Below are 15,658 nucleotides of genomic sequence, written 5' to 3' on the forward strand. Positions count from 1 at the left end.
TTCGTTGGATATGCATATTTAGTTATATATGTAGTTGTACTAGGTTATACTACTATTTTGTCTTAATGGTTAGTATCAGTCAATACATTTAATCTGAGTTACATGAAAACAGTTACCTAAATACTCATGTTTCAATAAATTATAATTTTTACCACAAAGTTCATTAAATAAGTATAGAATTCACGCGATATATTTAATCATCGAACTGTTCGTTTAAAACTGCTTAATTCATACAAAGTAAAGCATGAATGAAGTAGGATAGTTGAAACAATCATATAATCTAACAGTTAGTCGAATATCAAGCATCAGTCAGCAAATAAATTCATCAGGTTTCATCCATTTTGCAAGCCTTCTTATACGTTCAGGTCCAACATTACAACATCCACCAACCCACTGAGCCAAAGGAGGTTTATAATTTACTGAATAATGTAAGTGTTCATCATCTGAAATTTCACGACGTTTTGCCCATTTGATGGTGTTTTGAAACCAACTTTCATGATTGTATTGTAGATAATCACCAAAATGATCTTGCTCTTTATCGCCATCATTAGGTATCCATAAACGACCATCATTTGCGTAAAATAATAGTAATTTACTGGAAGTATTTTCTGATTCTTTACATGTTTGTGAATTTAAGTTAGCAAGTCCCTTACCAATACAATCATGTGGTATATTACAATTAACTCCAACACCGAAAACCTAGTAGTATAATGTTGGACATGTATTATCAGTGTTTAGTGTGTGATAAGTTAGTAATAAACTAAATACAACTAAGCACTAATATGAACACTTTAACAGCACATCATAAAGTATACTCATACTTGAAATCGCTAAAAAATTATAATATATGATAGATTACAAGCAGCTAATTCATATTTGAGCATTACTATTATCATTACATAAGTAGGAAATATTAAGCAATAGATTAGAACTCCACATCATGTACTTCAGTTTGGTCAGTTGAATAGTACCATTAGTGGTAAGTGTTGTCTCTGGATTAATTAACAATACATCATTTAGATTTCTCTGGTTCTAATACATGTATTTTGAACATTTGGAGGGAGATTGTTCCTTAGCACAGTTCGCTTACATAGCTACTATGCTTATGTATATAGTTGAAGTGAAATTCACCTAGAAAACACAAAGTCTAATAAACCGTATATACATCTGAGGAGACAACGATCTTAATTTCATTTTAGATTAGAGTTTGACGTACCTGTTCACACTTTGCTACCTCACACGCGACTGAAGCTAGTAAATCCCCACCGGATGTTTCTTTACCATCTGGTGACGAAACTGATATCCAGCAACATGCCGATGGTAGTCTGCGCATAACTTCACATATTGATGAAACCTCTTTTAAAAGTGGAACAGTTTCCCATGCTATGAAATCTGCTCCTGACTCCAATAAAATTTGTGCTCTTGATAAGTGAAATTCCACTAGTTCAGTGAATGAAACTTTGTTTGCATACGACCCAGTATACTCTGATCCGTCAGCAATGCATGCTCCGTATGGACCTAAAGACCCGGCAATAAGAACAGGCAATTTTCGTTGGAATTCACTTGCATTATCTGAATTATTTTCTTTCTCACGTGCTCTTTGAGCTAGATGTACAGCAGTACGCATAAGGTTTTTCGCTTCTCCATCATTTATACCAAGTGCCTTCACCAAGGTTGAGGGCGCTGCTTGATAAGTGTTCGTAGAAATCACATCACAACCAGCATGCAAAAAGCTTTAATATAACATTATGCATTGAAAGATCAGAAAACTCTGCAGTAGTATAGCAAATGTAACTAAATTGTCTTATCAAGGATTAATAATAATCAAGTGGTGTTTTGTAGACATAATCATCTTTTCAACTGACACTTAACTTAGGAAGGAATGTTAGTTAAAAGATAAAAACTGAGGACAGGGAATTCTTACTACATGATATGTTGACCTGACGACGGAACCGATCAGTGAATCTTTTTACTTGTAAAACTAGACACGACAGAATGTGTTGAATATTAGATTATTACTCTTAATGCGATTGATGTACCATCTACAGATTGAATTAAACATGATAACTGTGATATAACGACTTCTCTCAAAGTATACAATCTCTTACATTTATAAGCTGATAGGGTTATGAATCGGAAACAAAAGAATCCACAACTCCAAATTTTAATAAGCTAAATGCGAAAAATTGTACTTATGCAGTTATAAGTTTTTCCGTAGTTGTAATCTGCAACAACAAAAACTGCCCTTTAAAAACATTGGTTTCTTATGGAAATTCTATTGGTGTATTTATGGTGCCAGTGGTGAACTATGGGTACAACTATCTTTATTACGACTTGACGATGAAATCATATTATTGAGTTAATTACAGCTAATTGGTAATATTTTAAGCGAAAATAGCTTACGAATTCTTAATGATTGAGATTACAGACAGTATTCTTATGTAGCACAAATGCTGTTTTACTTAGTAACTGCATAAATTCATATTTGTAGTGTATCGTTCAACTCCAATAGAACTGATAGGTGATGATAAACAGAAATACAAAACTTACGACTTGTGTATTTTAACAACTAATTCTGGGTCGTCCATTAATAATCTGGAACTCCAAGCCAAATGTCCTTTTATTTGTAGATTTGATAATTTCTGACTTTCTGTTCCAAACCCCCCATCAAGAACCCTTATTTCAGTGAGCCACTGAGATACAAGTTCACTATTTGCTTTATACATGATCTAACAAAAATTGATTATACTTAGAAAAAAATTGGTTGAATAAACGATGAAAACAGAATAAACCGGTTCTAAGCAATGAAAAAAATGGTAGTGTTTTCGAATACAAGAGACAGAATATTTACAAAAGCTGAGTATACTTGCTGTTCGTATTTGTTCTCTAATTTAAAATTTAAAAAGTTAGTTTCGAAATTCAATCCTAGAAAAGGTAACGATTGAGAAACCGCCTAAACTTTAAAGAACTCAAAAGTCGAATGCAGTACTAGTCATACTGTGAACTATCCTCAAATTACGGCTACCCCAGAAAATGAAGTTGCGATCTCGGTTTCCTCAAAGAAATTTATAACAGCTATATTATTTTAGTAGTTAAGCATCACCTGTAAATATTTCCCCTGTCTAGGATGAGTCACTTATACTCAAATTATTTATTTTAATTGTACTTTTATTTGTCTCACCTTTATTAATTTTCATATAAAAATACCTTGACAAGTATATGTGTGACCAGATTGTTCGAAATGTATAGCGCAAATACATCACATTTTTCAGATCAACTCCGTCTTCTCATTGTTCTATCGAAATACGATATTTACTACCGAAAGACCGATACTACAAATAAGTGGATAAGATTGATGTCAGGCACAATTATATGAACTTTATTGGTTAATTATTCAAAGACACTGGATTCAGCATCGATACTCATTAATCTGTAGTGACGTAATGCACATGAAAACCTTAATAATACATTATGAGGAAAAGTTGTACCATAGCTGAGTATTCTGGAACGACTAAATCACTTTCAGTCAGTATATCGACTGAACGTGATTCGGTCACTTTTGAACATGGACTCAAGCTTCCGTTACCCTAAATACTTCTATAGGTTTATGCAGCCGAGCATCATCACTGGACTTAAAACAAATAGTTGTTAACAGATGAATTCTGATATCAGATGCAGCTAGTTACTCCTTTAATCCATTTCTTTTGAGATGTGGTGACGTTTATTTGTGTTCACAGAAGTCTATAGACCGGAAAGAACAGATTAATATGACATTAACGATTTTGATGACAAATGGTCGTCAAACCATCAGAGATACTGATCGCATTGTGAATGATTTTCTAGACCTTGTACAAGATTTACCAAGCAGCCTTCAAAGTGTAGACAGTTATGTACTACATTAGGACGCGCCGTTGCCCCAAGGTTTAGTCACATGTTCATGATAGGCATCTATGGAGGGAATACAAAGTCAGCCAAATTTAAAGAAGTATCTGTGAACAGCATTTCTGAATTAAAAGACGTGAGAGATGTAGGGCTTCATAGTGTTAAGTTCAATAAATACATAGCTACTAAGCTGGTTGCTGTAATCCGTAACGCACCAGCTCGTTCGAATGTTACATACACAGTTAATCACAATGGAAAAACAGTTTGCGATAGGCATATAGTAGTGGGTCGGCACATTGACTGAAGAATGACGTTTCCAAATGGCGAATATATATTGCGAAATGATAATAGTTCTCGTCAGCAGATTCAATCAATTCACCATCAAGGCTGTTCCAATTTCGAAACACATGACGTTAATATGGTTTGAACATTCCCTTTAGATCCAATGCACACGTTATACTGAAGTGTGACAAAAAAGCTAATCAGCCTATGAATAGATTTCTATCACAAGAGACTTAGAAACATGAATAACTATGTGATTATGGATATAAATATGTTCATATCAAGTTGTGCCGCAAGTAATCCTTCAGACTTTCAGAGTAAATGTCGGATATTAGACTTCGTTTCAGTAGGGAAAGCGACAGTGTCGATTATCCTTTCTGTATTTAGGCCTCGTAATTCTTAAACATTGTTCACCACAACTGTTGTAGCTGAATTTCAAGCATTTAACATTAGCGATGCATCTGTTAACGCATTCGAGATTACATGGCAGTGAGAAAGACTCGGTCGGGAAGTATTTACCTAATTTTCTTAAAGAAATACGAATGGCGCCATAGGCATGGAAACTTAGTTTATAATGTGCACTTGTTGAAGCACCTTCTAGATTCTTCTTGCGCCCCCCTGTTTGGGTCTTGTATGGGGCAGATTAAGTAATCAATGCGTCGCGGTTACGCCGTAGCAAAGCAAGTAGCCCAACGTTATGCTGTGAAGATATCATTGTGTGGTAGGTTGAAAGCTAGCATATCGATCACTACTTTACAAACATTCGTTAAGTCTGACCCCGGAAAGAAATTAATTATGCTTAAGAACACTAAAATAACTTCATTTAAGCCAGATAATGTAAAAATAGTACACGGAAAGCCTGAGCTAATCAATGACATAGGAGAAAAAGGAATAACGAAGTTCAGACCATTCACAGGCCCACGTGATTATTTCGCTGAACCATTCTATTCTAGTGACAGGAATATTTCTGTACTCAGTAGTTAGTCATGAGTACATATGGGTTTTCGTTAAGGATGTTGACTGTAAATGTATTGCCGTTAACCGTGTTAAGAATGCAGTAATTTTTCCATTGCTACATACGTTCATGTGAATGTATTTTTTAGTTCTTGCCGGTTGTATTATTTTCAAACATTTCCTTACCTTTTATATACTGTTTAGCCGACTAATAAGCAGTTCCCACATATCGACGCACTAAGCATAAGACATGTTTTAATTGCAGTTAAACAGTGGATTTTGGGTAAAGGACTTGTCTCTATCCTACGGACGTTGTGAATATGCACATGCAGAACAGCGCCCAACCGGATGATAATTGGTCAACCCTGAAGTGCAAGATGATCTATTGTGGTCAGTTACAAACATAGAAACGGTCGTTCCCTATAGATAGTTTCCAGATTACAAAGAATTTATCGGTTTCAATCAACAGTTTGGCTGGTTGCGTGTCAACGGTTTTACGGACGAAAGCACCTTGCCATTAAACGAAGAGAAGCCGAAAAGGTAAGTACAGTAGTAGAGGTGCATTGAGACGGAAAAACAATTCTGTTGACATGGATGTGGTCGAGATGCAAACTTGAAACATCCATGTTCAATATCCTGGATTTCGGTTGTTGGACATTTTTATCTCACCACTTGCCAAGAAGGTGTGTTTTATTTAAGAATGTTAATAAACAAGTTCGACACAGTTTGGTGCATCACCCTCAATGTCCGAGTCTAGGCGTTTAGATATTGTTTTAGCGGCCAAGCAAGTCACGTGCCCAGCTAATGAAAATGGTTAGGATTTTGTTAGATGCATACTGTACTGCAGAACATATCAGCTAACGTAAAAGTCCGATGGGCGAGAACATACACGAAAATTTAACATCGTACTATCAAGTTTGTAGTTCCCTTTGTCATCTGAAGAGGATTTGCGAACGTTGGACGTCCCTAGCAAGAAGATACGAGGGAGAAATTTAAAGGTCAACAAAATTCATTGGATTATTTATTCGCATCACAGATGGCCATGCTGACGCGGTTAATGGATGATAGCCCGGAAACGTCCACGGGCTGTATTTTGTCATAAGTAATGAAACCTGAATTTGCCAGCTATTTCACACAACTTGGCGCTTCATTGAGATTATTTCAGAAGTGCAGGTTTTACAGCTACATACAAAGTAAGAAAGTTTTTCTAATCACGATATGAGAGCCAAAACACAAAAGCGTCATCGAACAAAATAAGAACATATATGTGCTATTCTAAAGGTATAACAATTCACTGTTGTCCTATAGGTGAGGTGTTCAGTATTAACAAACACAACATTAATCATACTCCGAGTTGACAGTTGTTTAACAAGTTACAGCACTTTGATATCGTAAATTTTTGTGTTCAATAAATTTCGAAATTTACAGGGAGATTATTTTCGTTCGTAATAGTAACACTGAAGTTAAAGAAAGACATCATCATTGAGGTGTTGATGTTTGACTTATTTATTAATGAACCTTTTCTTACCATGTGCTGAATTTCTGATTTGCATTTGAAATTCCTGAACTAATAAATTGTATGTTTCGAAAGCATGTTTTGTTTCATATGCACTTATCAATAACGACATATTTTTTTATTAACAACTCATTTACTTGTAGTTTCTTTTGCATATCTACGTAAATGACATCACAACTTGGCACTTATAATGAAAATACAAAACGATCGTTGTTCGAGCATCTGTGTTATTATTGTCCTTGAACAATATGGTGTCTTTTTCTTGTTGATAAATGTCTTTAACCATGTACCATTTTCTAATGTCGATTGCAGTTTTCGTGTGGTTTCTTATGAAAATAAAGCGCTTAATTAAGCGTACAATGTAAATTAAACGAAAAGTGAAGTATTCGGTATGAATTTGCGCGAAAAGTAAACTTGCTGAACATGGCACAACATGGTTTTAGAAAGGGTCTATCCTGTACAACGAACCTCCTTATAGCTAGGGAGCTCTGGATTAATGCGCTAGACAACGGAAACTCAGTGGATGTTGTCTACATAGACTTCAGTAAGGCTTTTGACAAGGTGCCAACTAATAGACTGCTATTGAAGTTGGCAAACCTTGGTATTGCCGGACCTCTTTTAAAATGGATTAAGGATTTCCTAGTAGGTCGTAGGCAAAAGGTAAGAATAAATTCCAAGTGCTCCATCTGGAGACCAGTATTTAGTGGAGTACCCCAAGGTTCCGTCCTAGGTCCTTTACTTTTTATAATGTACGTTAATGATCTTACAAGTGTAGTACAGTCTCCAATGTTATTATACGCTGACGATGTAAAAATTTGGCGAGTAATAACTGGAGACAAAGACGCATTTACTCTTCAGGCAGACTTAAATAATATGATAAACTGGTCTAAAGAGTGGCTAATGCCTATCAACTCGGAAAAGTGTGTCTACATGCACTTGGGGGATTCAAAGGTCAATACGTACAACATAGGGGATGTGTCATTACCCGTAGTCCGGCCTCATAAGGACCTAGGGGTGACAGTGATTAATGATCTTAAGACGACGGCCCATTGCCGGGAGGTCGCAGTTAAGGGGTTTCGAACCCTCTGGGCTTTAAAAAGGACATTCGCTAAGTTAGATACTGCCATGTTCACCACAGTATACACATCCTTAGTGAGAACTAAGTTAGAGAACTGTGTTCAGGCTGCAAGCCCCTGTTTAAAAGGTGACTCAGACATACTAGAAAAGGTACAGAGGGCAGCTACCCATGCAATTCCGGAACTCCGGGGTTTATCATATAAAGAGCGGCTTGAAAAACTGAACCTCTTTACTCTGTCCTATCGCAGACTAAGGGGAGATCTAATTTTGATGTACAGAATACTGAGAAATGATTTCGGACCTAACTTATTCTCTCTCTTTCTTCCCACTAGATCGGGACATCTCAGAGGACATAGCAGGCGAGTAGAAAAGCCAAGAACGAACAAAATACCCGTGGCATACAGGTTTTCACCCCGAGTCATCAATACTTGGAACCTGCTGCCTGAAGCAGTGGTATCCGCACCTTCAATTGACTCTTTCAAGAGAAGACTGGACACTCACAGAAGCATACTAGAAAAGGAATAACATAGGCCGTAGGCCTTCTGTCCTTACTACACAGATCTGAATTCAGCAACATTTCAAAGACAGAGGGCCAAAATGTGAGATCTTGCATCATTTCCCCATGACAGTCGAAAAGGAAAGCATTTTGTGGCAGTTCCTTTGTATTATTCTTTTTTTCAACCACAGATACGCTTTGTTTCACAGCAATTTGTCGCTTGATTTGTCGAGATGCGTTCGGTGTAAGCTGCAAAATTGGGAAAAAGCGACATTTCCCCTAAATAACCGACGTAAAAGCGAAAAAGCGACATCTCCCATTTATTTCCCGTTTCTTCCCCTTTATTTCCCCTTTTTGTGTTGCTTGAGAACTTCCCAGATCTGGGGTGATTTTCGGCTTTTGTGCCATTTCCCCGAAATTATTTGTCGTGGCTTAACCAAACGTTTCCAAAGACCGACTGGCTGGCCAGCAGATGTAAAGGATGCGTAATTACGGATCACGCCATGTTAACATGGCGATGCGAAAGGTTGAGTGAAGGTGTTTTGCTGCAGTAAAAGCATTGAGTCCAGCCTCAAACTGTAAGACTTACAGAATTATTTAATTTGTTCCCCGCTATAGCGTTGATTAACTCGGGATATACAAAGTTAATCAACAGATGTCTGTGATGATATCATCATAGGGGAGGTAATGGTTAGGTGATTCGAAAAACTGCACTGAAGTGTGTTACGAACGAATGTAATATTACCTATATATATATATATATATATATATATTATACATATGGCAACAATTTGGCTACCACAAAAAATAACGTCAATTTGTCTTGATAAGTGTTTGTAATTAAGGATTATTATACGGTGGAAGTGCAGATGCAATAAAACCTACATCAACGAATAGCTCGAAACGGTACGAAACATGAGCCTATAAATGACCTTCAGTGGAGTTGTTTTAAAGATTTTTGAACACGGCATTGGTTGTGGGGATAAGTATTCAGTAACAAGGATACTATTTTAGTCGAGGTGTGTAAATTTCTGCAGCTTGTTTTCTAGTTAAGGTTTAGCTAGCCCTCTAAAATGTTCAATGATGAGTCTGATTCCTCATGTTCAGGCAAGATATTCCATTCATTGTCTACTAAGTGGAAAGAATGAAACTCTAATCTAAGTCGTCGAGATCGCTGATTTTAAACCCTTTTTACCATGAACTCGAAGATAGTCTGTTTTCGAGGAGAAAAAAAGGATATCAGTTAGCGTGTTAATAAACATACAGAATGTCAGTATAAGGTCACCTCGCGTCCTACGATACGATGAGGAGGAAGGGTGCAAGTGTTTCTTAGCTTTCATCAAAAAAGTGTTTAAAAAGATATTTCCTGTCTTTTTTCCCGCTGAAAATGTTCGATTGTGTTAGATTCCTTAACAAAAAATGGATTGACTGCTTGGACACAGTACTCTAGATGAGCTCCTCCGTAGTTTTATTTTATTATTTTGAACACGTTAATATTGGTAAAAAGGAGCACCAGATGCATATGCTCCACACGATAATGATGTGAATATGAAGAGTGATAAAGTGAAATGACGAAGGATATCAAGAATACTTATGTTGGTGGAATACAATGTTCCAACCATCCGTTCGTCACAGCAGTTGAATACTGGATATATTTTTATCCAGAAAATAAAGCAACTGCTAAGTTGCAATGTGCACATTATTAAAGTTGTAAATTACGCTTACCTTTCGGTCCTTGTTTTCCTACACGCGTGGAGGCGATGTACCGTTGACAGAATACCGGCATATATTAACGTGTGCGACGTGTACTAGCACATTCTCCGCGGAATTGGTCTCTAGGTCTTAACTTCGAAACCCACCACTTATTGTTCTCCAGATTTTGATATCATCTACGGACAATATACTTGATGACTTGAGAGAAGAGGGGGTAGTGAGCCTATGATGTGTCTTGTTGTACTGCACTTGCCCATTATTGCACGGCATCTGTTATTCCAAAGCTCGAAATCTGCTGCACAAAACCTGGATGCGAAACCTCACCGAATACCTTACTAAGATTTATGGATGTCAAATCGAGCGACAAACTGTTATCTTCGACAACCACCAACATTGGCTCGGACATTCTATTTCTCAGATTACGAGTGTTTAAGTAGTACTCATTTAAGGTATATCGAGAATAACTCGTTCTACTCATACAGGTCTCGGAAGCATTGAATCTGAATACCTGACCACCCAAAAACTCTGCATCCTAATGTTTCCTTCGATATTTTGCTATCGACTTTCTAACTCAGTAAGGTCATTCTCTCACTTGATTCCTTCCCCAAGTGGCGATCTAGTCAGACAGAAATATTCAAACTACTAGATTCGTTTCCATTATTTAGTATAACGTACCTTTAATCGTAACTTCTGAGTACGTATTTAAACACCCTTCTTAGTTCGGTCTCGCCTGCAACCCACTTACATGGTTTTATTAGTTTTGCAATACGCACACTTCAAATCTTTTGTGTCACTATATTTCTGATGCCGAATTGCACAAACCCCAAGACGTGTGCATGCTTCTACTCTTAATGGATATGTTTCGCTGCCGTAAATTAAAACAGAACGGACTGCCGCGCAGTATACTCGTCCTTTTATTGATAGACGGATATCTCGCCTTCGCCATAGGCGACGTAAGTTGGCAAAAGCCAAGCGATCTTTTCGAATCCGTGCTGAGATTTCGTCAGACACCAACCCATTAGGGCTGATCAGACTTCCAAGATAAGTGAAGTTGTCAACGCGTTCAACTACTTCACTCCCTATCCTTAGTTCAGGTGTTGACGCAGACCAGTCCTGAAGCAACAACTTGCATTTAGAGGGAGAGAAGGGCATTCCAAACATTCTGGCATTGTTGCTCAGTGTTACCAAAAGACTCTGCATTTTATGAGCGTCTTCACCAAACAGGATTATATCATCTGAGTATTCTAAGTCGAATTATACCTAAATTATATTAAGGGAGTATGAGGACTAATTGTATTATAACAAAGCCCCTACTTTGTGAACTGTTAGTATACTAAACTTCATGAACAGAAAAACACTGGAATAATTCTTGGCTAAGCAATTTTAAAGTTAATTTAATTAACTTATTCACAAAGTGCTTGAGTAAGAAACACACTTTAGAAGTGAAAGTAAGTAATACCAACCAGTTGTCTAAAAACACTTAGAATATGAATGTGTTGGTACCAAAATATTGTGATACTGTATTTTATGAGATGATTCATAAAAAAATCACCTGTCACTAATTGGTCTACTTCTTTATCAGCTTCAAGTAATATATCCAGTTCTTCAATCACATCTACTATTGGTCTTAAATTCTTCCAACATTCAGATAAAGGAATACTGAAAAAAGATTGATGTAAATAAATGTACATTCATCAACGTGGAAACATATAAAGAATATGATGTATGATGAACCTATTGACTCGAACAATTATATTACTCGAGAAACTTATGAAAATAAGAGACCATGAACGGGTGTATACATTACTTTCGTAAATTCTTAAGCAGTATACACCTTGGACGTTTAGCTAAAAATACAAACTAATTAGAAATGGTAAATATAGACCAATAGATTCTAAACCAGTGGGCTAACCGTGATTTCTTTAACGATGGATACGAGGTCTGTAAGATACAGTTTATGAGACAGGTTGGATTCTTAAGTTACAAATCATAAATTATTGATTGGCGTTATCTGCACTTCATGGTTTTTTTTCAAGCTATTCAAGTGATAAGAACCATAAGAGAATATTTTACCTCATGTGCTTAATGAATGGTCAACAATAATAAGTGTATTGTGACTAGTTAAGAAAATTGGATTTGCAAATGCTCATTGAACGATGGAATCTTACACCCACAAAGCGGTTAAAATGTTTATACGTAGGAAAAAGTTACTTGCTGCCCACATTAACACGTTATATGTTTATTTTACACCAGTAGTGTACAAAATACACTGTATTTTCTTGTAGGCAAATATGTACTATAACCAATTCATTATTTTATTTTTAACCAAGTGTAGCTACGTTTGGAACAAAAATCGTGTTAACTGACATCCAAGTCAAGTGAGTAAAATATCCACCACGTGGTTTAGTAAACCACTCGAAGTTCCTTTTACTTAAAGTATTATAGTCAGAAATGAATTAACAGTAAAGAATAATAGTGGTGGTAACAACAGTAGTATTAAAAATAAGAAAGGGCCAGAATGATAGTTGTGAAGTAAGAATGCAATCAATAAAACAATAAAAATGAGTTATTCTGGACTGGTAGATTACGTAACTTATTTTCACATCACAAATAATCTAACCTCCAGTAATATACTTTTGGTAACACTCAACTGAGAAATTTATGTACCTGACATATGGGTTTAAAATATCGTTGACTTCTTTCCTAAAAGTACGGTTGTTGGTCAGTGAGATTTCAATCAGTAAATATATCCTTAAAAGGCTGAAAGTTAAGTCACAGATAACTCATTATAGAAATCACAGACAATCTTCGTGAATAAAATTTGCCCGATAAAACTACCAATCTCACGAGTATTGATTTAAGTGAGCCGACATAACAGTTCGCCGGGTTATTTCAACAGAAAAATAAAACCATGTGAGGAAGAATATAGAGAATAAACTACCGAATCGACAAGAAATATTAATGCTATGAATTTTTAGCAAAGTAAAGAAACAAATACACCACTGAGGTATGCTTCGTTCTGACCCATGAGACTGAGGAGCTTTCATCTTTTATACGACTTAAACGGATGACTCACAAATTTAATGATCAACATCACGTCTTCTCAATATCTTGATTTTAACATAACTAAAATAGTGTAGTAAATGTAGGACTGACTAATGTAAATAACTTTAGAAAATCGTGTACGCAAACCACACTAACTTCACTTTAAACAATATAACTATAAATAATGTTTCCCAACCAGTTGAAACACTATACTTAGTTGTTTTCAAGCCACATATCCGCTCACAGATAGAATAAGATATAGGACCTAAATAGTTACCTAAACACTGATTAGTGGTGTTACTATCGGCGACTTGATAACGGCTAATTATCTGCATTGCAAAACGACAAAACGTCTGACCAACTGTCACATTTTTATATAACTGATCAGACTTTAAGAGTGATGCATTTCTTAACTTACAGGTCACATTCTTTTGCCCCAGATGTCATGAGTTTAGTGACGTTTTCATACTCGGATATTATATTTTTCTTAAAAGCATCAAAATGTTCTGTAAGATCTTCGGGCAACCATGACGATCTGACAGCACACGAACGAGAAATAGGTGTAGGGAAACAAGGTACACCACAAAGCCGGTAAATACGATAATAAGATTTCAGTGCACGCATTCCTATGAAGAAACAAAAGGCTTATAATCATACATAGGAGTGAAAGTCAGCACGCAAGCATGTATTCACTATTTATTTATAGGGAACAAAAGCGGTTCATTTATTTTCTATTCAACTGCCTTAACACCGTCTTTCGCTGAATATATTCATTTCCTCCCAAATCCTCCAGGTCATTTTGCTCGTAAGATACAGCCTCATCTAACAACTTCAGTTCGGACTGTTGCATTGAAGGAGGAGTCCAAATACCTTTATCGGGGACTTCAAACAACGAAAAGTAGTCAAGGATTTGTTTAGTCTATAAAATATATTATAGTGAATGTGTTTACTTTCTCTTTGTCAAGGCTAAACAATTCACTTAAACTATCAATATCTGCAGCGCTTTTCTGATGAGTCGCTATAAGTTTGACGGCTTGACGCATTGTTAGTCTTCCTTCTGGAACCGACTCTGGAACAACGAAACCAAAGTCTTCACTGGGTGGAGGATAAGGATAGATGCCAGCATACTTCTAACGTCTAGCATAATAATTCTATTAAAGTACAAACCTGTGGGAGCTTGCGCGTTGTTTTACTAACGTATTCCATACCTTCGGGTAATATTCCTTTATTTAAAGACTTTGCTACTATCCCTAAAGAGTTAACATTTTTATCCAATTCCGGATTATGCGCTGATAGTTTCTCATATCGTTCGTCCACTATTGAAACGGTTCCCGGATGCTTAGGAGGAGCCTTGAAAACATTTTTGTTCACCTCCAGATATTTTATAGCTCTTTCTTCTACGTTATAATTTATTATAAACCGACGCGCCATCGACATTACTTTCCCCATCTTAGGCACTGGAAGACAGGACAAACCCCTTCAAATCGGCCCGCCGTTTCGTTTCAACGACCTTGAATGGCCTGACTTTAAGCGGTCATTCCGTATTTCAATTGCCGTAGGTGTGTTGTGTCGTATGAGTAATAAGTTTTTTCATATTTAAATAATCTTCTGCCGCATGAAGAAGCACAAAATAGCTGCCAAAAGCATTAATTTCTCATTCTCTGTTTTGTAGGGTACACGTTAGCTGTGTTGTTGCTTCGTAACATGATCTGTGATCCCAACTGCTGCGGTAAACGTCATCACCTTCATATAATTTGTTGATAAGGTCCAGAAAATAATGTTAGAAAGATAAGATAACCTTAAAAGTTGTAGGTACGCAAAGTTTTTGTGAATCGCTTTAAACAAAACAGTTAAGACGAAATGTCAGCTCACCGGTAAGTCCTAAATATTTGTTGTACTTCTTTCAGTTGGTGTTTTTTAAGGAATAACCTTTTTAATAATTAATGCGTGTTGTCCGCAGTGCTTCGTGCTCAAGTGAAATTTCAGTGGAAGTAAGCGAGGCGTTTCAACGTATTATACTGAACAAGCGATTTAGAAGCTGGATTGAATTTGATAGTGCACTAAAGGATTTCCATAAAGTAGGGAGGATAATTATATGTTTTCTCAGATAACTCATTTTGGTTGAATATTATTTAATTAGCGCAGAAGGCCATACAACAGACAAGATAAAATTAAGCATCTGAAATAAAGAGTCTAGTGGACCACAATATTTTTAGAATGTTTCATTTTAATATCGGGGTCCTGAAAAATTGTTACAAAGCGTTGTGACTGGATGTGAAAGGTGATGTTAGTTATCCATTACTTTTCAGACGAGCTTAGTTCGTGATGATAGATGTTAGATAGCAAAAGGTTCTGGATGAAATATGATGAGATTTCACTTAACGCGCTTCCGTGTCTGTTTGTAAAGGATTACGACAGTCATTGTTGAACGAACTCTCCGGTCAAGTTTATCACATGGATCAACACAATAACTGTAGGTCGGATCATCTTGTTACATTAGTTTGGCTGCCTATTTATTTTCGTCAAGTGCATACTCAAAGACCAAGAGAATGAATGAAGTGAGAAATAGGTTGCGAATGTTCCGGATATGTAAATATTGGTAGTTGAATCAACTAAAACGCACAGCAGTATTAACCATTCAATATACAATACAATTGAGTGTACGTAACTTTATTAAAGTTATAAATCACCCT

At 36.4% G+C, this 15,658-nt stretch overlaps 1 protein-coding gene across 3 annotated transcripts; it reads right to left on the bottom strand.

Annotated features, from left to right (window-relative positions):
* Positions 1 to 168: 168 nt before the first annotated feature.
* On the bottom strand, positions 169 to 9,139 carry HMT2 (sulfide-quinone oxidoreductase). 3 transcript variants are annotated; one of them, XM_051215092.1, is made up of 4 exons: positions 9,093 to 9,139; positions 2,551 to 2,748; positions 1,217 to 1,733; positions 169 to 699 (listed from the first exon to the last, which is right to left on the bottom strand). In XM_051215092.1, exons 2-4 carry the CDS (start codon positions 2,724 to 2,726, stop codon positions 310 to 312), a joined length of 1,083 nt encoding a protein of 360 aa, XP_051068273.1. In that variant the 5' UTR covers positions 2,727 to 2,748; positions 9,093 to 9,139; the 3' UTR covers positions 169 to 309. The 3 variants fall into 3 exon arrangements, with proteins under 3 accessions (XP_051068273.1, XP_051068272.1, XP_051068271.1); XM_051215091.1 differs by having other exon boundaries at positions 1,217 to 3,332; XM_051215090.1 differs by lacking the exon at positions 9,093 to 9,139 and having other exon boundaries at positions 169 to 3,810.
* Between the last annotated feature and the right edge of the window lie 6,519 nt (positions 9,140 to 15,658).

This window comes from Schistosoma haematobium, chromosome 2 (genome assembly GCF_000699445.3).
Source record: "Schistosoma haematobium chromosome 2, whole genome shotgun sequence".
NCBI lineage: Eukaryota > Metazoa > Platyhelminthes > Trematoda > Strigeidida > Schistosomatidae > Schistosoma > Schistosoma haematobium.

Excerpts from the sequence above, each read along its gene's own strand:
- HMT2 (XM_051215092.1), bottom strand. The coding sequence starts at position 2,726 with ATGTATAAAGCAAATAGTGAACTTGTATCTCAGTGGCTCACTGAAATA. Across the intron at positions 1,734-2,550 it reads GTTGTTAAAATACACAAGTC|CTTTTTGCATGCTGGTTGTG; the intron begins GTAAGTTTTGTA and ends GTTATATTAAAG. Across the intron at positions 700-1,216 it reads AGGTAGCAAAGTGTGAACAG|GTTTTCGGTGTTGGAGTTAA; the intron begins GTACGTCAAACT and ends TTATACTACTAG.